The 25842-nt window shown below is 38.8% G+C and overlaps 2 protein-coding genes across 3 annotated transcripts in view; one reads left to right on the forward strand and one right to left on the reverse strand.

Moving 5' to 3' along the window:
- The window catches only part of HSD17B6 (hydroxysteroid 17-beta dehydrogenase 6), a 67901-nt gene that overhangs the window by 1221 nt on the left and 40838 nt on the right, over positions 1 to 25842 (forward strand). The gene's annotated exons all lie outside the window — the stretch shown is intronic.
- On the reverse strand, positions 1314 to 25827 carry PRIM1 (DNA primase subunit 1). Its single transcript, XM_072842825.1, has 13 exons — positions 25647 to 25827; positions 24676 to 24833; positions 18778 to 18884; positions 18633 to 18706; positions 17100 to 17236; positions 16643 to 16701; positions 15527 to 15636; positions 14711 to 14799; positions 14403 to 14541; positions 12112 to 12181; positions 11164 to 11255; positions 4699 to 4797; positions 1314 to 3148 (listed from the first exon to the last, which is right to left on the reverse strand). Exons 1-13 carry the CDS (start codon positions 25747 to 25749, stop codon positions 3129 to 3131), a joined length of 1257 nt encoding a protein of 418 aa, XP_072698926.1. The 5' UTR covers positions 25750 to 25827; the 3' UTR covers positions 1314 to 3128.

The following is a 25842-nucleotide window of genomic DNA, read 5'->3' on the forward strand; positions in this document are numbered from 1 at the left end:
TCTCTCTCTGTGTGTGTGACTATCATAAATAAATAAAAATTAAAAAAAAAATTCTAAAAAAAAAAATAAGAAAATCATGCTTTACACGGTAAGAGTCTGGACAGTAGGGTGTAATTTCAGTGTTTGTGTTAGTGAAAGCCCATGGCGCAAGTACCCTACCGAAACCAGCCTGCGCTGTTCGCGTTGTGGCTGCCTTTTATTTTTTTTATTTTTATTTATTTATTTTTTTTGTGGCTGCCTTTTAAGGGAAGCAGCGACTATGCTTTGGAAACTACTTGTGAAGTGAGGATTCATAAATTAGAATTCAATTAAATAGTGGAGTTTACCGGGAATGAGAAATTCTGAAACTTTTTTCCGGTAGGGGAGGCAGTACCGCGGAGTGGTAAGAGCATGAACTCTGTAGGGGTGCCTGGCCGGCTCAGTTGTGAGCACACAAGACTCGATCTCAGGGTCATGAGTTTAAGCCCTACGCGGGGTGTAGAGATTGCTTAAATAAACTTAAAAAACATATATATAAAACATGAACTCTGTAGCCGTACTCCTTGTCTGAATCACAGCTTGTCACCTCATAGTGACCTTTCGCGATTTAACCCATTTGTGCCTCAGTTTCTTCATTTATAAAATGGGGCTATAGTAACTACTTCGTAAGATTGTTAGGAAGACTAGGTAATATATGTACATTACTTAAAAAGTGCTTGTATTACTTTTTATGAGTAAATATGTGATCTGGAAGATTTGTCAGCACAGTCCATTTATTTACCTTCAGAAGAAAGGGCCAGCAATAGCTTATCATCTCCTTAGACAAGTAAATATTTTGACCATTTCCTTTCCTTTCCAATCAAGCCCACTGACCCTTCTGTTGTGAATGACTAAGGAAGGATATATTTTCTTTCTTTGGATTTTTTAATAAATTGGCAAGTTTGGAGACGAAGACAGTTTTGTGCCCTTTGTTTCTACAATTCTCATATATGTAGGAGTTGGTAAAATCAGAGAATAGGGAAGTCAGTATAGTTTTTGAGCATGTTTCTGCTGTCTTCAAGAACCACATTTATTTATTTAGAAAAAAAGGACTTTATTTTTTAAAAATTCTTTAGGTTTTAAAAAAAATTTTTAATTCAATTTGCTGACATATAACACCCAGTAAAATGAGTGGGGAGGGGCAGAGGGAGAGGGAGAAGCAGGCTCTTTGAGCACAGAGCCTGATGTGGTGCTCAGTCCTGGGACTTGGAACACCAGTATCATGACCTGAGCTGAAGGGAGACGCTTAACCGACTCACCCAGGCATCCCTTTAATTTTTAAATTCCAGTTAGCATACAGTGTAAAAACATTTATTCTTTTACATGAGTACAATATGTTCAGCTTTATCCAAGAACTTTAATATTAAAGCATTAAAAGACTTTAAATGGTAGACATTTTGGAAGCTTGAAACCTCTCTTGTTGAAGCATAATACCAGTTCTTACACTCTTGTTCTGAAGTCTTTTTTTTTTTTTTAAGATTTTATTTATTTATTCATAGAGACAGAGAGAGAGAGGCAGAGGGAGAAGCAGGCTCCATGCAGGGAGCCCGATGTGGGACTCGATCCTGGGTCTCCAGGATCACACCCCAGGCTGCAGGCGGTGCCAAACCGCTGCGCCACCAGGTCTGCCCAAAGGTCTTTTTTTTTTTTTTTTTTAAGATTTTATTTGTTTATTCATGAGAAACAGAGAGACAGAGAGGTAGAGACACAGGCAGAGGGAGAAGCAGGCTCCATGCAGGGAGCCCAACGTGGGACTTGATCCGGGGTCTCCAGGATCATGACCTGGGCTGAATACGGTGCTAAACCACTGAGCTACCCAGGCTTATTCTGAAGTCTTAAAATGGACTGAGTCTTTAGTAATCTTGTATTCAGGAATTATAACTGACCCCTTTTCCAGACCTAGAAACTGAACAATATATAGTAATTAGAAGCTTAAATAATGAGGAATTTTGCACAATGGCCTTTAATGTTTTTTCTTAAAAAATTAGAAACGAGAAGGAAATGCAAGGCATTGCAATATGTTGACTGCATTGTAAAGTCTGTTTTATATATATAAGCCAAAAGATTAAGAAAAAAAAAGGCTGTGTGGGTATAGAGAAAACTATGTTAAAGGAAATGCAAAGGAAGGAAAATTTTCATAAATCACAGAATGCACCAGCCTGATAGCTTGACTTCTCAGTGTTTCTCAAAAGATGGACTGTAAACCAGAATGACTGTTTTGTTTCGATTGGTTGTAAAACTAGGCAAAAGAAATCTGACACTTTCAGAAAAAAAAATTTTAATATGGTAGAAAAAAACCTTTAAAATTAAGTATCTGGATATGTAGAAAGGGAAGTGTTTTGACAAGTATAACAAGTTTTATGTCGGTGAAACTGGTTATTCTAAGCTGCTGCTTTATGGTGCAGCCTAATCCAATTGTTTTCTGAGGAAGGAAGTTGGTAGCTACAAATGCAACAGTTGTAAAAAAACACTCTACTATCTCCTATTGTAATCTAGTAACATATTTTTTGAATTGAAGTTTCCGTATGTTTAGATGCCCAGTATAAAATGATTTTTAAAAGATGGGCAGTGGGGTGTGGGCTGACCAACAAAAATATCAGTAAGGCAACATTAAAAGTGATGAAATACACACTCCAGGTATAATTAAGTGTCTAAGACTTAAGGACAAAGCTCTCATGCACCTAGAATATTCATTCAGTTCATTAATTAGGAGGCTGTATCCAGTGAGCTGAGATTAGAGTCTTTGGGATATTACTGCTCACTTGCCCCTACATGTGGCAACTGGTAGAAGTATATCAAAATACATATGGCAACTGGTAAAAGGTATATAAAAAAAATCTTAGCATTATCTTTGTATGATATTAACTTTTACAAATGTATCTGCAATCCACTTATTTCTCCCATTATTCTTCCTTCCAGAAAGCTGGACACTCTCCTTTGGTAGTCTCAGGAATCTTTTCAACATAATCATTTTTCAAGAAAAGGAAATTTTGCTTTGAGCATTAAGACACATCTATGGTTCTACAATATTTATCAAATGGCTCTTGAAATATCTGATTCTTGGTTGAAGCTAGAAGTTATCTACACTGGTTTGAGGAGAGTTGTTATCTTCAGAAGTCTTTTTGTAAATCTGAAAGAGAATAGATTCTTATCAAAGGATAGTAAAGGAAAACAAGACAAATCCCATTTATTTTCACATTCTGATTTGCTTAATGCTTCCATTAAATTCACATCATGCATAAAGATTTGTTTTCACATTTGCTGAAGCCTACATTATAGGCTGAGCTAGTACAGAAAAAGAATACAAAGGACTTAACACAGCCAGTTGGAATGGCAGGTTCACTGAGGCTTTCCAAGTTCAGAGTCATCATTGTTCATTCAATAAGCACATATTTGAGTGTCTACTATGAGTTCAGCATTATCTTGGGCACTATTCTTTAAACATTATGCATATTATTAAAAAATGAAGTGGAAAGGGAGTTTGTATTTCTATAACCCTACTACAGTTGCCTATGGTATCTATCAATTTCCTGAATAATATTCACTGCTGATTTCATTTGGTTTATACATATGTTCACATCTCTCCTATTCAAAGAACTTTTTCCTTTGATACTGCTGTCCTCTTACTCTTAGTATCTCCTTTTAGTTTCAGTATCCAACAGGATCTTAACAGTTCTCTACTGCATTTGACACTTGATAATCTCCTTGAAGTTTTCCTTTTCCCTGGCTTCTGTGACACTTTTAACTTTCCTAACTTTCCTCTTTCATCTCTACTTCCAAATCATTACTAACTCTCAAGGATGGCTCTAGTATTTGCACCTTTTGGAGATAGCGGGTACTAGTGTCCTAATGGTAACAGCCCAACTGGCCTCTTGCTCTCTCTATTCTCTCCCCTTCCTCTCCTCAGATATATTGTTGTTAGTTTTATTTTGCTAGATAAAACTATAAATCATGGTACTCCCTCAAAAACCTTTGCTAGCTTCCTTGTCCCCGTTGAATTAAGCCCAAACTCTCAAGACTAGAATTCAAGGCCATTGATACTCTGGCTTCAGTCTGCTTTTTCAGAATTCTATCCTATCACTTCCTGACACATCTTTGTTCCAGGTTAGCTGTACTACTCGATGGCCTCCAGAGTTACCTGATGCTTTCCTAATGCCTTTACCTTTGCTATTCCTTCAAGAATGAACAACCTGTCTCCTTTTTCCATTCCTGTACCTTTATCAAATCTCTGCTTGTGGAAATCCTACTCATACCTCAAGGCATGGTATAATGGCATTGGGAATTAGAATCTGCATAGCAGCTCACTGTAAAGCATTCAAATACCACTCTTCATATGAAATCTCAGCTTCTCTCAATCAGATGAGATCTTTCTTAGCATTTTATACTTTTTTGTTTTTATCAGTGAGTACTTCCTAAGGGCAGGGAGGCATGGTGTGGAATTCATTTTTATAATTAATCTTTGTTTCCTTCATATTACCCAATACACAGAAGTGTTTAATGAATATCTGTTGAATTGAATTAAGGGAGCTCAATTTTTAAAACACCAAGGATAGTAAGCTAAATTATTAACTTATTTTAGGAGGGCAAAGGCTAGAGCTCTAAAATTACTCACTTGCTGGATGTTTTCAACTTCCCACACTAAGATCTAAATGGCTAAAAGGGAAAGGTATAGAGTCTTACCACTCTTCTTGAGAAGTTCTCCTTTTCGGGATTTATCCAGGTTTTCAAGAAACTGTTCAAAAACTTTTATATAAGGAGCTAGACTAGTCTTCTTATAATCTAAATCATAAAGGCCATGCATTGTAATTAGCATTTTGGAAGCAAGAATAACATGACAGTATAACTTTAAGTTTCTTATAAGAATTCTCTAGAACAACACAATTCTCTATTTTTTAAAAAAATATTTTATTTATTTATTCATGAGAGACACACAGAGAGAGGCAGAGACACAGGCAGAGGGAGAAGCAGGCTTCACGCAGGGAGCCCAACATGGGACTCGATCCTGTATTTCCAGGATCACACCCTGGCTGAAGGCGGCACTAAACTGCTGAGCCATCCGGGCGTCCCAACAACACAATTCTCTAGTACAGTACTTCCAACATAATGATAAATGTGTTGTTTAACTACTCTAGTAGCCACATTTAAAAGGTAAAATTAATTTTAATATTTAATCCAGTGTATCTAAAATATTATTAATACACCATAAAAATGGAAATATTTTACATTCTCTTTCATAGTCTTTGAAATCTAGCATTTTGTACACATCTCAATTTAGATGATACATTATGAGAAATATTTGATTTATATTTATATTTGAAGTGTAAAATAGTATAAAAGTAGGCTCATTTACCCAAATTTCCCAAACATTAAAACTTTTAAATTTTAAACATTAAAACTTTTTTTAAAAATTTATTTATTTATATTAGAGTGTGTGCACACACTTGTAAGAAAGTGAGGGAAAGGGCAGAGGGAGAGAGAGAATACTGAAACAGACTCCTCCTCACTGAGTGTACAGCCTGATGCAAGGCTTTATCCCCCAGATCCTGAGATCATGACCCGAGCTGAAATCAAGAGCTGGCCACTTAACCGTTGACTGAGCCACCCAGGCCTCTATCAGTTTTAAAATTTAAAGCAATTAAAATTAAATTAAAAAATATCAGTTCCTGGGGATCCCTGAGTGGTTCAGTGGTTTAGCGCCTGCCTTGGGCCCAGGGCGTGATCCTGGAGTCCCAGGATCGAGTCCCACATCGGGCTCCTGGCATGGAGCCTGCCTCTCCCTCCTCCTGTGTCTCTGTCTCTCTCTCTCTCTCTCTCTCTCTGTGTGGGTCTCATGAATAAATAAATAAATTAAAAAAAAACAAAAAACAAAAAACAAAACACAGGCCACAAAAAAAAAAAAATCAGTTCCTTGTTTATACTAGACATTTTTCAAGGGCTTGATAGCCATATGTGGCTACTGTATTTTAAGAGAGTGCTGCTTAAAAATATCCAAGTCACATGTACGTATCTACTTTAGTAGTCAGGCTTTCTAGTGTTAGACTGACATAATCTATTGCTCTTTGTTAAGTCTCATATATTCCTTTCTTTAGAAATTGTGGCTTCAGTAATAATTTTATTAACAGAGCAAACATTAAAAATGTGAAGCTAGGGCATTTTACCTGGGGACAAACTGAAGTTTATAGTCATAGTGACTTAAGTATAGGTATTCTTTGATTTATATAAAATTTAAAAGATGTACACAACAAAACTTTGAATACAGAATCTTATTCATTTATTTAGTTACACAATCTATATCTGTTAGGGGAGAAAATCTGAGAACAAGATGAGATTTGGATTTCGGTAGCATGCTATGACTGCATGGAATATTCCTCATAATGGTTCATTTCAGAGTGAAAAAAATTATACTTAAAAAAATTTAATAAATATACTTGGGACTAGAAAAGGAATTTTGATGAGGATATTAAGGATAAATATCTGAACTGTGGCAATTATAAAAGCACATTATAGTTTGTCTTAAACTTTTATATATGAATTTTCTTTTTTTTTTTTTTTTTTTAAAGATTTTTTATTTATTTATTCATAGAGACACAGCTAGAGAGAGAGGCAGAGACACAGGCAGAGGGAGCAGCAGGCACCATGCAGGGAGCCCGATGCGGGACTCGATCCCGGGTCTCCAGGATCACGCCCCGGGCTGCAGGCAGCGCTAAACCGCTGCGCCACGGGGGCTGCCCCTGAATTTTCTTTTAATAATAAAATGTATAACAAATAAACAGTTTAGTTTGGGATCAACCACATAAACTTTGAATCTTTAATTCAAGATTCTAAGCTCCTTGTATATAAGTCATATAGGACAACCCCAGTGGCTCAGCGGTAAGTGCCACCTTCAGCCCAGGGCGTGATCCTGGAGATCTGGGTTCGAGTTCCATGTTGGGCTCCCTGCATGGAGCCTACTTCTCCCTCTGCCTGTGTCCCTGCCTCTCTCTTTCTCTCTGTGTCTCTCATGAATAAATAAAATCTTAAAAAAAAAGAAGTCTATATGTTTACTTCACCATTGTGGAATATATAATAGACACTCAATAATTACTTAAATATTTACTAACTACCTATTACATATTAAGTACTATGCTAAATTCTATATGTGCTGCTGAAGTGAGCACCAAACTCCTTGGTTTTAAGAAGTTTTTAAATGAACTGGAAAAACAAGTCCCGTATGTAGTAATAGAAAACAATATAAAATTAAAAGACCAAACAGGCATATTGATAATTATAAGGCCAACTAATCCATCAGTAAAGGGTTACTGAGGTGGCTATGAAGTGGATCTTAGGAAAAAAAAAAATAGAATTAGGGACACCTGGATGGCTCAGTCAGTTAAGCATCTGACTCTTGGTTTCCACTCAGGTCATTATCTAAGTGGTATGACTGAGCCCTGGATCGGGCTCCATGGTCTGTGTAGAATCTGCTTGAGATTCTTTTCCTCTCCCTCTGCCCCTCCCCCAACTCATGCTTGCAACCTCTCTTTTTTTTAAATATTTATTTATTTATTTATTTATTTATTTATTTATTTATTTATTTATGATAGTCACACACAGAGAGAGAGAGAGAGGCAGAGACACAGGCAGAGGGAGAAGCAAGCTCCATGCACCGGGAGCCCGACATGGGACTCAATCCCGGGTCTCCAGGATCGCGCCCTGGGCCAAAGGCAGGCACTAAACCGCTGCGCCACCCAGGGATCCCCTGCACCCTCTCTCTTAAATAAATAAATAAAATCTAAAAAAATAATAATAATAAAAAAAATAAAATCTTTATTTTTTAAAAAGAATTTATTTATTCATGAAAGACAGAGAGAGGCAGAGACATTGGGAGGAGGAGGAGAAACAGGCTCTATGCAGAAAGCCCCATGTCGGACTCTGTCCTGGGACTCTGGGATCACACCCTGAGCCAAAGGCAGATGCTCAACCACTGAGCCGCCCAGGTAGTCCCTAAATAAAATATTTAAAGAAGAAAAAGAAGGGGCACCTGGGTGGCTCGTCAGTTAAATATCTGCCTTCAGCTTGGATCATGATCTTAGGGTGTTGGGATTGAGTCTTGCATTGGGCTTCCTGCTTCTCCCTTTCCTTCTGCCCCCTCCCCTCTGCTTGTGCTTTCTCTCTCTCTCTCAAATAAATAAAATCTTAAAAAAAAAAGAAAAAAGAAAAAAGAAAAAAAAAAAGATACAATGAGAGGAGAGGAGAATATTCCAGGATTTGGGAAGAAGGGCAGGAACAAATGGTACTAGTATGAAAAAGGACAAAGGCTTCAAATCACAGAAACTAAAACAATAGTAGGGAACTTACATATCACTTACTCCAACCCCCCACCATTTCTAAAGCACCTCTGTTGACTATTTATGAATACTTGAAATGATAGTTTAGTTTATTTTTGAATAGTTATATTAGAAAATTTCTCTTTAAAATATCTGAATAAAAAAGATGTCTATCAAGAGATTAATATTAAAAAAATTGTGTTAAAGTAATCTATGCATAAAATAATACTAACAGGCTGGAAAAAATAGCAGCTTCCTGCTCTAATTCTGACCTCTCCATCCTCTTGAATGGCAACCACTTTTTCTTTTCCAGTATCTACTTCTAGCAAATGAACACTTCAATTGTTTAGAAATTCGAGGCCATTCTTAGGTCTGTGGCTTTTGTGGGGACAAGTAGGAAGGGGTCAGAAAGCTCTTTTCTTAATTCTCAGTGTTTTGAGATTTCGAAATGATGTGCCTTGGTGCTGGTTTGTTTTCTTATGCTGAACCTTTTCAATAAAGGGCCCATTTTCACAATGGTTTCCTATATAATTGATATTTTTTCCCTCCTTGTTTGTTATTTTTCTGAAACAACAGGAGATAGGAGACCTCCTGAACCATTCTTCTGATTTCCTTTATCATTTTCCTCTTTAAAATAACAACAAACTTATCTTTATCTTTTTTGTACTACTTTCTTCCACTGAATTTTGTATTCTAAGGATTATGTTTCTGATTTCTAAGACCTCTTTGTTCTCTGTTTCTTTTCATAGTCACACACAGAGAGAGAGAGAGAGGCAGAGACACAGGCAGAGGGAGAAGCAGGCTCCATGCACCGGATGGATACATCTGATCTTGCTTCATGGATACTCTATCTTCCCTTATCCTCTGAGGATATTAATTTCTTAAAAAAAGGTTTTCAGGGTACCTGGCTGGCTCAGTTAGAACATAGGACTCTTGATCTCTGGGTGGTGAGTTTGAGCCCCATGTTGGGCACAGAGATGACTTAACCCATTACTTAAAAAAATAGGGGTTTTCGGGATCCCTGGGTGGCGCAGCAGTTTAGCGCCTGCCTTTGGCCCAGGGTGTGATCCTGGAGACGCAGGATGGAGTCCCACGTCAGGCTCCCGGTACATGGAGCCTGCTTCTCCCTCTGCCTATGTCTCTGCCTCTCTCTCTCTCTCTGTGTGACTATCATAAATAAATAAAAATTAAAAAAAAAAAAGACACACCAAAAAAAGACCGTGCTCTTTAAAAAAAATTAAAAAATAAGGGTTTTCTTTATTCCTTGCATTATCTGTTTTCTCTGAGTGCCTTTTTCCAGTTTATTCTGATTTTTCATGTTGGAGACATTTTTTAAATACTTTATTTACTTACATTAAAAAAATATTTATTTTTTCATGAGGCATACAGAGGCAGAGACATAGGCAGAGGGAGAAGCGGGCTCCCTGCAGGGGAATCTGATGCAGGACTCAATCCCAGGACCCCAGAATCGTGACCTGAGCCAAAGGCAGATGCTTAACCACTGAGCCACTCAGGTGCCCCTAACTACTTATTTTTTAAAAAGGTTTTATTTATTTATTTGAGAGAGAGAGAGAAAGTGTGGGGGTGGTGGCAGAGGGAGAGGGACAAGCAGACACTGCGCTCAGTCTGAGCCAGACTCAGCTCGATCCCATGACTGAGAGCATAACCTGAGCCAAAACCAAGAGTTGGGACACCCAACCAAATAAGCGACCCAGGTGCCCCTCAAATACCTTACACAGAATGCTTGTAATCATTCTACAAACATTAATAATGAAATGTACTATGTTTAGGTATTATGTTAGAGCTGGAATAGATGAAATGATTTTTTTTTTAATGGAGTGATATTTGAGCTTGGATTTTGACAGAAGGTAGCATCATTTGACCAAGAAAGGTCAGAGATCACAGATCTGCACTATTACAATAGTCACCAGCTACATGTGGCTATTTTAAATGAAATGAAATTGAAAATCCAGTTTTCACAATTCAGGTGGATTGTGCCACATGTGGCTAGTGACTACCACACTGAGCAGTGCATTAAATTTCCATCATCACAGGAAGTTCTATTGGCTTTGTGGCTATAGAGTGTCTCTTGGGTGTTGTTATATAAAGATTTGGCTTCTATTAGCAGAAGATTTATAAATTCCCTAGCTCCTTCAAAATCTTGAATATATAATTCAACCACAGTTTAGATATATATTACCATAACACTCATCTATCTACATCAAAAACAAAGAACAAAAGTACTGCATACATAGTAGTTGTTAAATAAGTAGCTGTTGAACCTAAGATTGTGAGAGTCAAACAACTATCAACACAAATTGACAATTTAATCTTATAGTATAGATCCTGGCATTTAGATGTTGCTTGGTAAATATCTGTTGATTAAATTGGATTCAACAGCACCTTCCGGCTAATTGATGAAGAATGGACATTGCTATGATATTATTTGTTAACATGATATCATGTTACATGATATTATGATATTATATATTATTATTTGGTGGTTTCAGGATAAATATTGATCCATTCTGGGCTGAATCCAAAGAGAATTAATTACTCGACTGACAGAAGGATGTCTATATAAGAAACATGTTAGGGCAGCCCTGGTGGCGCAGCGGTATAGTGCTGCCTGCAGCCCAGGGCGTGATCCTGGAGACCCTGGATCGAGTCCCACGTCAGGCTCTTTGTATGATGTCTGCTTCTCCCTTTGCCTGTGTCTCTGCCTCTCTCTCTGTGTGTCTATCATGAATAAATAAATAAAATCTTAAAAAAAAAAAAAAAAAGAACTGCTAAAAAAAAAAAAAGAAACATGTTAAAATGAGACTTCAATATATTAACGTACCTCTGGTTCTATGTTTGATATCAGATTCAGCTTCGTTTCCCTCCTTTCCCTCATCATTAGTGGAAACAGCATCCAATTCATGGCAGATAGAGCTACAAATAATAGAATAAGATAATTTTTTAAACTTTTTCTTAACTCTATACTTAATGTGGGGTTTGAACTCATGACTCCAAGATCAAGAGTCACATGCCCTACCCACTGAGCCAGCCAGGTGCCCCAGAATAAGAGAATTCTAATTTTTTAAAAGATTTTATTTATTTATTCATGAGAGAGGCAGAGACACAGGCAGAGGGAGAAACAGGCTCCATGCACGGAGCCCGATGTTGGGACTTGATCCCAAGACTCCAGGACCTCACTCCCTGAGCCAAAGGCAGACGCCCAACTGCTGAGCCACCCAGGCGTCCAATTTTTTTTTTTAAGTAGGCTCTATGCTCAGTGTGGAGCCCAGTATGAGGCCTAAACTTATGACCCAGGGATCAAGACTGGAGCTAAGATCAAGAGTTGGATCCTTAAGTGACTGAGCCACCCAGGCAACCTAGAATAAAATTTTTTAAAGTTGGTTCTTGGTCAACATTACCCAGTGTGTGATAGCACATGAATCCCACAAGATTTTCTGTAAAAAAGATGTGACCAACTAAATTTGGGATAGTCTAAAAATCACAATCTCTTGTTAGAATTTTCCATGCATAATGAAAATTAGGAAATCTTACAGTAAAGAACGTTTTATCTGTTTAAGTTGTTATTTCCCAAACTTATTTGAACTTGTAATCTTTTTATTAGAGAAGAGCAGCTTGTGTTCTGTGGAACTCACTAGGAAATGTTGCCCTACTAGGGCATCATCATATAGCCTCAGAACAGCTGCCTCTCTGGAAGGGATCTAATTCAATCTACTTCAAATTTAGAATAACAATCACAAATTTAAAAAAAAATCAATAATCTAGAACATACCTTATGGTTGGAACAGTAAATGGATCAAACTGATCTACTTTCTGTAAATCAATAGGCACAGAAATTCGACCTGTAAGAACCAAAAGTTATAAATTGATGATTGTAAAATACAATCTAATGTGTTATTTTGGCTAAACTTTAATCTAAGGCTTAGAAAAAGGGTTAGACTCATCTGTTAAAAAAAACAATAGTTAGAAATTACTTACACATTAGCTGCGCTTTTAATTTCTCTTAAAAAATAGGTATGAAAGACTGTTGAGCTATTACCTAGTGCTCTTATCTATCTATCATCTATTTATTTATTTATTTATTTATTTATTTATTTATTTTAATGAGAGACACAGAGAGGCAGAGACATAGGCAGAAGGAGAAGCAGGCTCCCTGCAGGCAGCCTGATGCAGGACTTGATCCTAGGACCCAGGACCATGACCCAAGCCAAAGGCAGATGCTCAAGCACTGAGCCACCCAGGCATCCCTCTACTTTTATTTCTATCTCCTTCCTCCTAATATCCTTTTATATATAAGTACAGAATGATATCAAATTAGTGAGTCCTGAAAATGAAATAACATAGTTATAGTTCATTTCATTAACTTGGTTTATTTGGTGAGATCAGAACAGACACCTATATGTTGGGCATCTTTGGAAAGCATTTTAGAGATAAAGTCGACAGCATTATACTACCATTTCATAATATCCACACCTGGGAACACCTCATAAAATTCATCACATCGCAGAAATGAGATAATGAATCTAAAAGATGCCAAGTAAATAGCAAGTAAAATAATTAGGAGAATTGAGAGTTGCTGCTTGAAGACTGCAGCTGCTTAATGGGAAAACGATATAATCAAAATGTACATACATATGAACATCATTATTTACCCAAACCCTGGATATTAGAATAAGGGGATACCCACTAAAGCTCTAGAATTAGGTTTAATAAATATTAACAAATATAGGGACGCCTGGATGGCTCAGTGGTTGAGCGTCTGCCTTTGACCAGGGCCTGATTCCAGGGATCGAGTCCCACATCAGGCTCCTACAGACAGCCTGCTTCTCCCTCTGCCTGTGTCTCTGCCTCTCATCCTCTCTCTGTCTCTCATGAATAAATAAATAAAATCTTTAAAAAAAATTAACAAATATATAATGAGCACTAGGTGTTATATGGAATTTATAAATCACTGAACTCTACTCTGAAACTAATCATATACTATATGTTAATTAATTGAATTTAAATAAAAAATTTAAAAAAAGAAATATTAAGCTTATTACCAAAAGAAGCTGAAAACACATAGTTGATAAGTTTGGAAAGGGGCTTATTCTAATATATGGACTAGAGAATCATTACAGATCATTAAAGGAAACTAGGCAAGTTGGGAGAATTGAATGTGTGACACTTTTTCCGAGCACTTTACATTTTAGATCTTCATAAGGGATCCCTGGGTGGCGCAGTGGTTTAGCGCCTGCCTTTGGCCCAGGGCGCGATCCTGGAGACCCAGGATCGAATCCCACGTCGGGCTCCCGGTGCATGGAGCCTGCTTCTCCTTCTACCTATGTCTCTGCCTCTCTCTCTCTCTATCTCTGTGTGACTATCATAAATAAATAAAAATTAAAAAAAAAAATCCATGGAGGTAGGTAGGTACTATATTATCTCCATTTACAGATGAGAAAACCAAGGCACAGAGAGAAATTTGCCTAACATCCCACACGAGTGACAGAGTTGGATTATTGATGCTAAAAAGGACAACTATATACAACTATGTATGTTTCCTGGGTGGATGATGCAAAGTTTATATCAATATAGCACCTTTTATATTTATTTTAAAGTCAGTTTCAGTCTATCAAAACATATTTAAGAGAAATGTGAAGGAAGAACGCTAAAACTGTGGAAAAAGAACTGAGGGAGGAGGCATAGTGGGCAAAGCACAGAACTTTGAGTTTTAAGAACTGAATTCTGTTCCTAGCTCTGACACAATTTATTTTAAGACAAGTCACATTAACCTCTTGGACAAATGTTTTCTCATCTGTACAAGAGCTGTTGTTCTGTGATTTCTAAGTTCCTCTATAATTCCAACACTAAACCTCAGAAACCCAGATGAAAATTATTATGTAGTGAAAACTCATCTGGTAGCTACTAATCAACAATTAAAAAATAATTTAGGTATTACCTAATAGTCTTTCAATTTTTCATATATCTCAGATGTCATAATGTATTCACACTGAGTGACATGCTTACTAAAATAAAAAAGAACTCATTTTTCTTCTAGTTTTCTTTACTTTCTTTATACTGTACCTGTTTTAGGATGAACACTAAAAGGGCTCTTCAATAAATGATTGATTCCTTTGCTAACATTGATATCCAGCCGTGGAAAACAGTACTGAAGCATGATTTCCAATTCAAGCCAGTGCCCACATTTGTCATTTTTGATATCCTAAAAGCAGAGGCAAGTCTAGTGTGAGGATCAGTTAGGAATTTTGAGGATTTCTTTAAAAAATGGCTTCCAATGCTCTTTAACTTCTTTAACTTACTAAGCAAAACAATCAGAATTTAATTAAGAATTACATTATTATATTTATAATAGAGATTTCAATGGAATATACCTGAGAGCTGATGGCTTTCTTTAAACACTCCCAACGCTGAAGTGAATTGTGATGCTTCTGGAAGTTTTGTTGAAGTTTCTCATGAATTGGTAATGAGTCATTAAGGAAACACTCATTTAGGGCACATCAACGAACAACTTGTTTTCAGTATGTATTACCACAAGGATTTCAAAAGTTTATTAGAAAGTAATTATGGTTTTCTAAAATGCAAATTTTAAGATTTTATTTATTTATTTATTTATTTATTTATTCATTCATTCATTCATGAGGGTCACACAGAGAGACAGAGAGAGAGAGAGAGAGAGAGAGAGAGAGAGGCAGAGACACAGGCAGAGGGAGAAGCAGGCTCCACACAGGGAGCCTGACATGGGACTCGATCCGGGTCTCCAGGATCAGGTCCGGAGCTGAAGGTGGCGCTAAACTGCTGAGCCACCTGGGCTGTCCTCTAAAATGCAAATATTAAACACATATCCTTAAAAAATTCCCTGTAAAAATATATACTGATATGACAGAAATAATGCCAAAATAACTATATGGTTTAATATAAAAGCCTTCCCTGATCTGTACATATTTTGACTAAATGATTCAGCATTCTTTAAGTATCTATTAATTCTATGAGGATCAACTTCCAAAAATGAAATTTATTTCCAGAATGGCCTCATTTCTTATTGTATTCCAGACTAGAATGCAGAAAACCAGTTTTGTGTAAAAAGATTAAACTTATAAGAGTAAATATATGAGAATATGTAGGCAGAACACATAATATCATAGATCAATACATATAGCTGACATAGAAATGGCCTTGAGAAAGGATATTTTCAGGAACAAGGGCTAAAATTTTATCCCAGGTTTCTTTATTTTCAAGAATATCTTGATCAACTAAGGCATATTCTTCAAAGTATTTTTTTATTATGTTTATAGATTTGCTGTAGGAATAATAATAGCACAGTCCTAATACTATTGGCAACATGTACATTGCGTAGTTTTTCTTGCCATTTGGGAGACTAGTGCTTACTTCTATTGAATTTTTTTAATGAGTATATACTAGTCTAATAAGAAAAATACAAACAGAAATTAGCTATGTAACGTGGGGATAATACACCTTCACAGGATCATAAGAGCTAACTAAGACATTCTAAGGGGGAACAACCTGGTACAGTACCTGGCTTAGAATAGATTCAAGAAATGTTTACTTCTAAAACTCCACAAATTAGAAGGTTAATAGCATCATAAATATGTAATAAGGTAGAAAGCAACCAGGCCAGGACAACATAATAATACATCAGTAGCAGAGTATGGGACAGAATCTGAATAGCTTCCACTGAGAAACAGAATAGTTTCTACTGAGGTACTTGCTTTAACACCTCAACAATTATGTAGTGCTTAGCAATTTGCAAATAGACGTCACACCTATTGTTTATTTAATCTGTGCCACAACTCTGAGATACATGGAGCAAATGTTATTTTCCCCAACATATATATATATGGAAATAGAGGCTCTAATATTTTATCATGGTCTTAGAAAGCCACAGAATAGAGATTCTTACTCTTAATACGATGCTCTTTTCACCTAGAGAAGTAATGAATTTAGTGGAAAGACTATGAGTTTTGAAATTAGGCAGACCAAGACATGAATCCTGAATTTAACAATTACTTGTGTGGTGCCAAACAAATTATATAATCTGTCTAAATCCCACTTTCTTCATCTATAAATGGAGATATCCCCATGTCCCTCATGAAGTTGTTGTTAAGGGCAATGAGAACATTTGTAAAGCATGTCATGCATACTGCAGCATAAAACAGCCATTCAATTAACTCTTGCTATTATTATCTATAAAATGCTACCCCAATAGAGAAAATTGGTAATAGTGTAACTGTAAAAGCATGTTAGGTAAATCAGACAAGAACTGCATGGAGTCTTTCCCAACAGACCTGACAAAAGGGTGAATTTTTTCACTTAGGTGGACTTTCTTTTTAACGTCCTGACCACCCTGAAAAATAAACCATCAAAAAAGAACTTCATATATATGACACAAATGAAATACTAAAAAAATTTCTTTAATGTGTTCTACAGATATGATTAAATTGTCAAAATACAAAAATTTACATGCTATTTTATATAGTTTCAATACCTGTAACTTTCTGGGTTAACTTCACTTGATATAATTGAACTAGAAAAGCAATTTTTTCCTTTTGTTACAAAGGAGGATATTTACAGTAAAATATGAAAGATCTTAGAAAATGTAGCTACTATGATTATTTGATCTGCTGGTAAGATCATCTACTCTGGAATATGCATATAAAAGATAGTTTCATTTTTTTCACTAAACATTTCAGGCTTGGAAATATCTGGCAAACAAAAAAATGTAAAATATCATTGAGATCTTACCTTTACAAGACTCAAATACTCAACTATCCCAGAACGTACTGCAGAGGACAATTTTCTAACTGATTCATCACAGACCCAACAATGAACACCTCTCCTTCCAGAATATACCCAGAGACGATGCTTAAATCCAAAGTCCTCTGAGGAGGGGAGAAATACGTTTTAAAATCTATAAATAAACTGGTTCTTGCTTACTTCCTTGGTTTCATTTTTACCTCTTATTCACATGTACTCACCTTAACTATACTAAATTACATGTAGTTTCCTGTGTCTATGGTCTTGCCTTCATGTCTATACGTATCGTGGTCTCCTCTCTCTGCCAAGAATTTCTTCACACTCCAGCATTTCCATTTTTCTCCTTGACCAATTGCCATTTATCATTTAAGACCATGTCTAGGGGGACGCCTGGTTGGCTTAGTGTGTTAAGTGATTGCATTCGGCTCAGGTCATGATCCTAGGGTCCTAGGATTGAGCCCAGCATCAGGCTCCCTGCTCAGCAGGGAGTCTACTTTTTCTTCTCCCTCTGCCCCGACCCCCACTTGTGTTCTCTCTCAAATAAATAAAATCTTAAAACAAAACAAAACAAAAAAACCCTGTCTAGGGACATTAAAAAAGTTAATAAATTTAAAGTGTTTAGAACAGTGCCTGTACACGATACACAGCCTATATAGAGTTAGCTTATTTATTTATTTATTTTTTCGGAGAGAGAGAGAGCATGTGTGTACAGGGGCAGGGAGGGGCAGAGGGACAGAGAATCCTAAGCCGGCTCCACACCCAGCACGAAGCCCAACGTGGGGCTAGATCCCAGGACCCTGAGATCATGACCTGGGCTGAAATCAAGAGTTAGAGGTTTAACCAACTGAGCTACCCAGGTGTGCTGAGAGTTAGCTATTTTTAACATTATTATCATCACCTTTTCATTTTTTTCTTTTTTAAAGATTTTATTTATTTATTCATGAGACACACACAGAGAGAGAGAGAGAGAGAGGCAGAGACATAGGCAGATGGAGAGGCAGGCTCCCTGTAGAGAGCTGATGCGGGACTAGATCCCAGGACCCTGGGATCATGACCTGAGCCAAAAGTAGATGCTCAATCACTGAGCTATTCAGTTGCCCCTGTCATTACCTTTTCTGATGCAGTCTCTTTCCATTCCTGTATGTACTCCTGCTGTTCTATATCTCCAGGGCACCCTGTGTGTATTACTTAACATAAATGTAATCCTCAATTTTGTCTCCTTCCTAGACTGTATAACCTACTTGAGGTAATCATCATCTTTCATATTTCCCTCATCTAGGACAGTTTGTAGCACATACAGCTGCTCGACAGATGACTGAATTGGGAAAAAACTCACTGGTTTGATCAATAGCTTTATTAGAGTTTCAACTACAACTTTATTCTAAAAATCTCTTATTTTCCGGCCATATGTTTCAAGGAAACATGTTAGAAATCTATGAGATTTGATTATAAAATGGTATAGACAGATAAATATTCACAGGAAAACAGATTATTGCATTTGACCCCACTGCCAATACTTGCCCTTCAGTGCTCGGTCGATTATGCGTATGGCCATCGTCATGAGGGTCCAGCACTTAGAACATATGTCTGCAGAACTGGAGCAGAGGAATCATTACTCATTGTCAGTGATATCACCCACCCTACCAGCAAGGCATGCGGCACTTACCTACAACATCTCCTCACATCGTCATAGTCTGTCATGTCAATGTCAAACACCAGTTCTTTTTCCTGAGCCTGGAAAGCTCCCAGCTTTACTGTATTGTGTTGATTGGGCTACAAGTAGAAAATATCAATCATTTTCTATAAGAGCTGTCATGCTGCCAATTATGCTATTTTCTAACCACACACAAAAAAAAGTGGCCGAAGAGCAATGAAGAAACCATACTATAATGCCAACTCTCTATCAGTTAAAATTCATTAATTCGGATTCTATGCATCCAGAATTGATGAGTGTAAATTTCATCTACCTAAAACAGGTTTTGATAAATATATATTACCATAGATATTTTTTCTAGTTCTACTGATATAATTGACATGTAACCTTGAATAATAAATATTTATTAATCAGTAAGAGATCATAATAAAGCTTTTTTAGGTTTCTGATTAGGAAAAGCACATACAAATAATGCCCTATTGCAAGCTGTCTTAAAGACCTTTAATTATTATTGGACATATAAGTAATAAAAATGTATTTAAAATATTTCAATAATTCAAAAGATCTCAATTAGTTTGAACTGAGCCTTTGGCTCAAGCTGTAAGTAGCCTCCTGGCTACTCTATACCTGGCTATGGGCCACCAGGTATAGAAAGTAGGCTACAGATACCTATCTTGGTCTTTCCAAACCTGCACAAAAATGATAGTAAAGGTTTTCTTAAGAAAGGCATAAATCTTTTTAAAAAGGACCAGAGGAAAAAATCTTTTTAAAAATCAAAAAGTTCCAGAGAGGAGAAAGTATTACCACAATTTTTATAAGGATACCCATAAGAGCTGAATCTTAAGCTCTCAATAAGGAAATTACACCTCAGCATCCCCCCAAAATTCAGGTGACAACAAGTATCTTAGAGTGAGAGAGTAAGAGTGTGTGTTTGTGTGGTAGAGGTGAAGCTATGATTAAAAATATTATCAGTTAAAAATCTATGAAGCAGTTAGTTCCTCAGATTCCTCCATTACTCTGCAGAGCTAGGTGACTGCACTTTTAGTTTCCTGGCAGATACCTAATTATTATGGGGAGAACCTCAAACAGTGGGTCTCTTTGGATTGGGATGGGAGGCAGGAACAACAGGTACTGTTGAAGAAAGTGTATTGTACTGATATACAGGGGATTAAGTGGGTATTTACATATGGAAAGCTGAGACCCAGTGCTCTTCTCCACTTCTATATCCTATCACTGCCACCCCAGGCAGGAGATCAGAAGATTCCTCTCTGAAGAATCTGATCAGGAGTGTCAGGCATTAGGAATAGAAGATGAGTGATCAAAACAAACATCTCTGTGCTAGTGGAGTTTTCATTTAAGCAAAGTTCTAGAGAAATTGACATCAGAACTTCCTTCCCCAAAATTGGTCCAGCCAGATCACTCTGTAATAAATCTTAGCCATGTATACACATCTTCCAATCAGCTTTTTTAGTACTTTATTTAAAAAACATTTTATTTATTTATTCATGAGAGACAGAGAGAAAGAGGCAGAGACACAGGCAGAGGGAGAAGCAGGCCCCCTGCAAGGAGCCCAACAGAGGACTTAATCCCTGAACCCGGACTACGCCCTGAGCTGAAGACTGATGCCCAACTGCTGAGCCACTCAGGCATCCTTAGTACTCTATTTTTAAATATAAACAACATGCAAGAAATTACCAGACTTGAGGAAAGCCTCTAATATGAAAGAGGAGTTAAAACGGGGAAAAAAAAGCAACTTTGAGAAAACACTGTATAACAAAAAACTTAAACTATCATTGATATCCTCAGAAAGATATGACGTATCAATGAAAAAAAGTATTGGATGCTCTAAAAAAAGTTCTTGGAAATTAAAATAGCAGAAATGAAAACCTCAATGGAAATTCCCCAGAAAGGAGAGCAAAAGGACAAAAAAATAGAAAATAGGATTAGAAAAGAAGTAGTGGACCAGTCCAAGACATATAACATCTGACTTAAGGATTTCTAGAGACATCAGAGAAAAATTATAGATAAAAAAAATTGTATTTAAGAAAAAAAATGGGGTGCCTGGATGGCTCAGTCAGTAGAGCATGAGACTGTTGATCTCTGTGTTTTGTTTTGTTTTGTTTTGTTTAAAAGATTTTACTTATTTATTCATGAGAGACACACAGAGAGAAAGACGCAGAGACACAGGCAGAGAGAGAAGCAGGCCCCATGCAGGGAGCCCAACATGGGACTCGATCCCAGGTCTTCAGGATCACACCCTGGGCCAAAGGCAGCGCTAAACTACTGGGCCACCCGGACTGCCCGATCTCTGTGTTTTAAGTTTGAGCCCCACATTGGGTATAGAGACTACTTCAAAATAAAACCTTTTTTTTTTTTTTTTAAGATTTATTTATTTATTCATGAGAGACACGGAGAGGCAGAGACATACACAGAGGGAGCAGGCTCCATGCAGGGAACCCGATGTTGGACTCGGTCCCTGAACCCCAGGATCATTCCCTGGGCTGAAGGCAGATGCTTAACCACTGAGCCACCCAGGTGTCCCCAAAATAAAATCTTAAAAGAGAAAAAAGAAAATTTCCTAGAATTGAAGGACATGAGTTCATGATTATAAGAGCCCATCAAGTATCTAGCACAATAGGTGTAAAAACATGCACACCAAGGCACATCATAGTCAAATTTTAGAACATTAGGGAGACGGGGGATAGGTAGAAAATCCTAAGAGCTTTCAAATCCAACATAGTGGAACAAAAATGAGAATGCATTAGTCTTTTTTTTTTTTTTTGAAGATTTTATTTATTCATAGAGACAGAGAGAGGCAGAGACACAGACAAAGGGAGAGGCAGGCTCCATACAGGAAGCCTGATGTGGGACTTGATCCTGGATCTCCAGGATTACACCCCAGGCTGCAGGCAGCGCTAAACCGCTGCGCCACCAGGGCTGCCCTGCATCAGTAGTCTTTTTTTTTTTAAATGCAGTTTATATAGATAGTTATTTTTTTTTATTTTATTTATTTATGATAGTCACACAGAGAGAAAGAGAGAGGCAGAGACATAGGCAGAGGGAGAAACAGGCTCCATGCACGGGGAGCCCGACGTGGGATTCGATCCCGGGTCTCCAGGATCGCGCCCTGGGCCAAAGGCAGGAGCCAAACCGCTGCGCCACCCAGGGATCCCCCTGCATCAGTAGTCTTAACAGCAACACTGGAAACTAGGGGAAACTGATTTACAAACTCAACCATTACTTAAGCCTAAAGGTAGAATGAAGACATTTTCCAGATACAGAAAGTGTCAAGTATTTTCTTTTCCATGCACCTTTTCTCAGGAAGCTCCTGAAGGATGTGCTCTACCCAAACCAGGAAGTAAACCACAAAGAGAACAAAGGATTCAGGCAACACAGGATCCAAAATAGGAGAGAGGTGAAAGGAAACTGGGGTGATTACAGGATCATATTTATCCATGAGGCTTAGAGGGAGCAATCAGTCCAGCTTGGAGGTTGGAAAGCTCCAGTGAAATTTCTTTGGGATGAAACTGACCAACTACCTGGTGTGTCTGAATACATTAGGAGATTAGACAATTGGCAAGAAATTTGGGGTTGACTTAGTGATCTAACCTGATTTTTAAAAAATATTTTATTTATTTATTTGAGAGAGAGAGGGAGAGCATACAAGTGGGGGGCGGCAGGTGCAGAGGGGGAGGGGAAGCAGACTTCCTGCTGAGCAGGGAGCCCAATGTGGGGTTTGATTCCAGGACCCCGGGAACATGACCCCAGGGAGCCCAATGTGGGGTTTGATTCCAGGACCCCGGGAACCAAAGGCAGATGCTTAACTGACTGGGCCACCCAGATTTTTAATCTAACATATTGGGACATGTGGAAATGGGAAGGTGAGGTGAAAAAAAAGCTAAATCCTCACTTGCCAGAGTAGAAGGTCAAGTACATTATGCTTAAAATGGAAAACAGAAGAAATACAAAAATATTATTTACACACGAGGGGCAAATACCTTAAGAATCAGCTAAAAGAAAGCAGTTGGCTCTGGGGAGCAGAAAATAATAGGAGTAGGAAACACTTAAAAAAAAAAAAAAAAAAAAAGCCTGGGGCGCCTGGGTGGCTCAGTCCATTAAGTGTCTGACTTCTCATTTTGGCTCAGGTCATGAGTTCAAGGTCAGAGGATTCAGCTCTGTGTTGGGCTCTACCAGTAAGTCGGCTTGAGATTCTTTGCCTCTCTCCCTGCTTGCACACCTGCACTGTCTCTCTAAAATAAATAAATAAATCCTGGGAAGAAAGAAAAGAAAAAGCTCCATATAAAAGCTATTATCCCATAAGCGTATTTCTCCCCCTCATTTGTGTGTTTTTAAGGAGAGAAAGAATGGCAATTTTGGTATGTTCACTCGTTCAACAAATGTTTATGGTGCACTCTCTCTGCCAGGCACTATTCTAGCATTTAGACTACATCAGTAGCGATGGGTAGGAGCGGCAGGTTACAGTAGGCCTCACTGAGTGAAGACTTGAGTAGGTGAGGGAGGGAACCGACAAGATACCTGGGAAAACGGGATTGGGCAGTGGAAACTGCTTGAGCAAGGGTTAGTGTGGCTGGAGTGGAGGGAGTGAGGGGGAGAGTGGGGCTTCTACTCTGAGTGAAATGGGGAGCCACTGGAGAATGGTTTTGAGCAGAGGAATCACAGATTCTGACTTGCTTTAAAAGGACTGCTGTTGGGCAGCCCGGGTGGCTCAGCGGTTTAGCGCCGCCTTCAGCTCAGGGCATGATCCTGGAGACCTGGGATGGAGTCCCACGTTGGGCTCCCTGTGTGAAATCTGCTTCTCCCTCTGCCTGTGTCTCTGTCTCTCTCTCTCTGTCTCATGAATAAATAAATAAAATCTTAAAAAAAAAATAAAAGGACTGCTCTGGCTACTCTCTGAAGAATAGACTTTAGAATCTATAGGGGCAAATTGTTAGAAAGTTTTTACCATAATTCAGATGAAAGATGATAATGGTAGTAGCACCGGTACCCGTGGTTGGATTTCAGATACTATTTTAGTAGAGCTAAAGGGATTTCCTAATGGAACAGATATAGAGTGTGAAAGAAACAGAGGAATCAAGACTCCATGGGGTGCTGGCCTGGCTCTGCCCATGGAGTAGGTGACTGTCGATCTCAGAGTTACATTGGATAAAGAAGTTACTTAAAACAAAACACCTCCAATGCTGGAAGACAATGTAATTGTTTAAAAATACCGTCCTTTAAACCATGCTGACTTCCTCGTTTACTCTTTCGGCCAGATACTCAATATTTTTGTCCGAGTGAGAATACAACCAACTCACTTCCAAATGTAGAGTATCAAGGAACAAAAAATACTGCAATTTACTTGCAAGAAAGTTAAAGTGGGGTTCCACTAGAATAAGCTCTAAAAATTAAATCTCAGAACGATGGGGGCACCAATCCATTCTTGGTTTATTTTACTTATTTATTTTTAAAGATTTTATTTATTCATGAGAGACACAGGGAGAGAGAGAGAAAGAGGCAGAGACGCAGGCAGAGGGAGAAGCAGGCTCCATGCAGGGAGCCTGATGTGGGACTCGATCCCGGGACTCCAGGATCAGGCCCTGGGCCAGAGGCAGGTGCTAAACCGCTGAGCCACCCAGGCTGCCCCGTTCTTGGTTTATTTTTTTTTTTAATTTTTTTTAAATTTTATTTATTTATTTATGATAGTCACATAGAGAGAGAGAGAGAGAGAGGCAGAGACATAGGCAGAGGGAGAAGCAGGCTCCATGCACCGGGAGCCTGAGGTGGGATTCGATCCGGGGTCTCCAGGATCGCGCCCTGGGCCAAAGGCAGGCGCCAAACCGCTGCGCCACCCAGGGATCCCCCGTTCTTGGTTTAAAAACAAAACTACAAAATACACAAAAGACTTCTTACTCTGTGGGAATATACCGCGCCTATATCAATCTTGTATGGGTTCATTTTCTGCATCTCCTTTTCCAGATCCCTCTGGTTGCTGAAGGATTGGTAGCGAATGTAAATATCATCTTTCAATGTGAATGAAAATTCACGGTGTTGAAAGTAATTCTTTATTACTGCAAAATAAATATACAATTTTAAAGTTAATTTGGTACTTTTTGTTTTGTTTTGTTAATTTGGTACTTTATTCAGCTCGGGGCATTATAACTCTGACCCATGAGAAGATAATTTTAATGAGCCCTCTGTGCCTAACACTGTGCTACATGTTTTTTTTTTTTTTTTTTTTTTTAATGATAGTCACACAGAGAGAGAGAGGCAGAGACACAGGCAGAGGGAGAAGCAGGCTCTACGCACCGGGAGCCCGACGTGGGATTCGATCCCGGGTCTCCAGGATCGCGCCCTGGGCCAAAGGCAGGCGCCAAACCTCTGCGCCACCCAGGGATCCCCTGTGCTACATGTTAAAAAAAAAAAAAAAAAAAAAAAAAAAAGACCTAGTCCCTGACTTGAAAGGGCTTACCATCCTGCATCTGATAGGAAAAGTAAAAATGGGGGAAAAGCAGAAATATTTAAAGGTGCAATGTCACCCGCGGCTCCTCAGCGGGCCGCAAGCAGCTCAGCTGCGAAGTCGGCAGCTCTCCCCTGCCGGGAGCTGCCCGCGCGCGGGCCCTGAGGCGGGAGCCGCCTCTGCAGCCTGAGGCTCGGACCCAGTCGTCGCCCGGGCTCAGGCACCGCGGCCGGCGAGCGCGGCCCTGACCGGAGTCCGACCGCGCAGGGGCCGAGGCTGCTTACGCTCGCCCGCTCGGCCCCTTTACACCCCTGAGGTGGTGGGAGCGCGCGACAGGACGCCCGGCGCGCAGGAGGCGCCCTCCCAGAGCCCCCTCCTCACCGCCCCCCGGACCACTCCCCTCTCCGCCCCCGGCTTCCATCACCTCCGCCATAGTTGAGCCAGCGGTAGTACTGGGCGTAGGGGAAAAGCCTCCGGTAATAAAGCTTAAGCAGCTCGGGCAGCTCGGCCGGGTCAAACGTCGCCATGGAGCACGGGACTCAACCTCTGCAGGATTATCGCAAGAATTGGCGGGAAGCACACAACCCGGGCTTCGGCCACTGCGCAGGCGCGCTGTGCCC

The sequence above is a fragment of the Canis lupus genome, chromosome 11 (assembly GCF_048164855.1).
Source record: "Canis lupus baileyi chromosome 11, mCanLup2.hap1, whole genome shotgun sequence".
In the NCBI taxonomy this organism is placed as follows: domain Eukaryota; kingdom Metazoa; phylum Chordata; class Mammalia; order Carnivora; family Canidae; genus Canis; species Canis lupus.

Excerpts from the sequence above, each read along its gene's own strand:
- PRIM1 (XM_072842825.1), bottom strand. The coding sequence starts at position 25,749 with ATGGCGACGTTTGACCCGGCCGAGCTGCCCGAGCTGCTTAAGCTTTAT. Across the intron at positions 17,237-18,632 it reads AATCGACCGAGCACTGAAGG|AGGACTTTGGATTTAAGCAT; the intron begins GCAAGTATTGGC and ends TCCCCTCCTCAG. Across the intron at positions 16,702-17,099 it reads AGTATTTGAGTCTTGTAAAG|GGTGGTCAGGACGTTAAAAA; the intron begins GTAAGATCTCAA and ends TTTATTTTTCAG.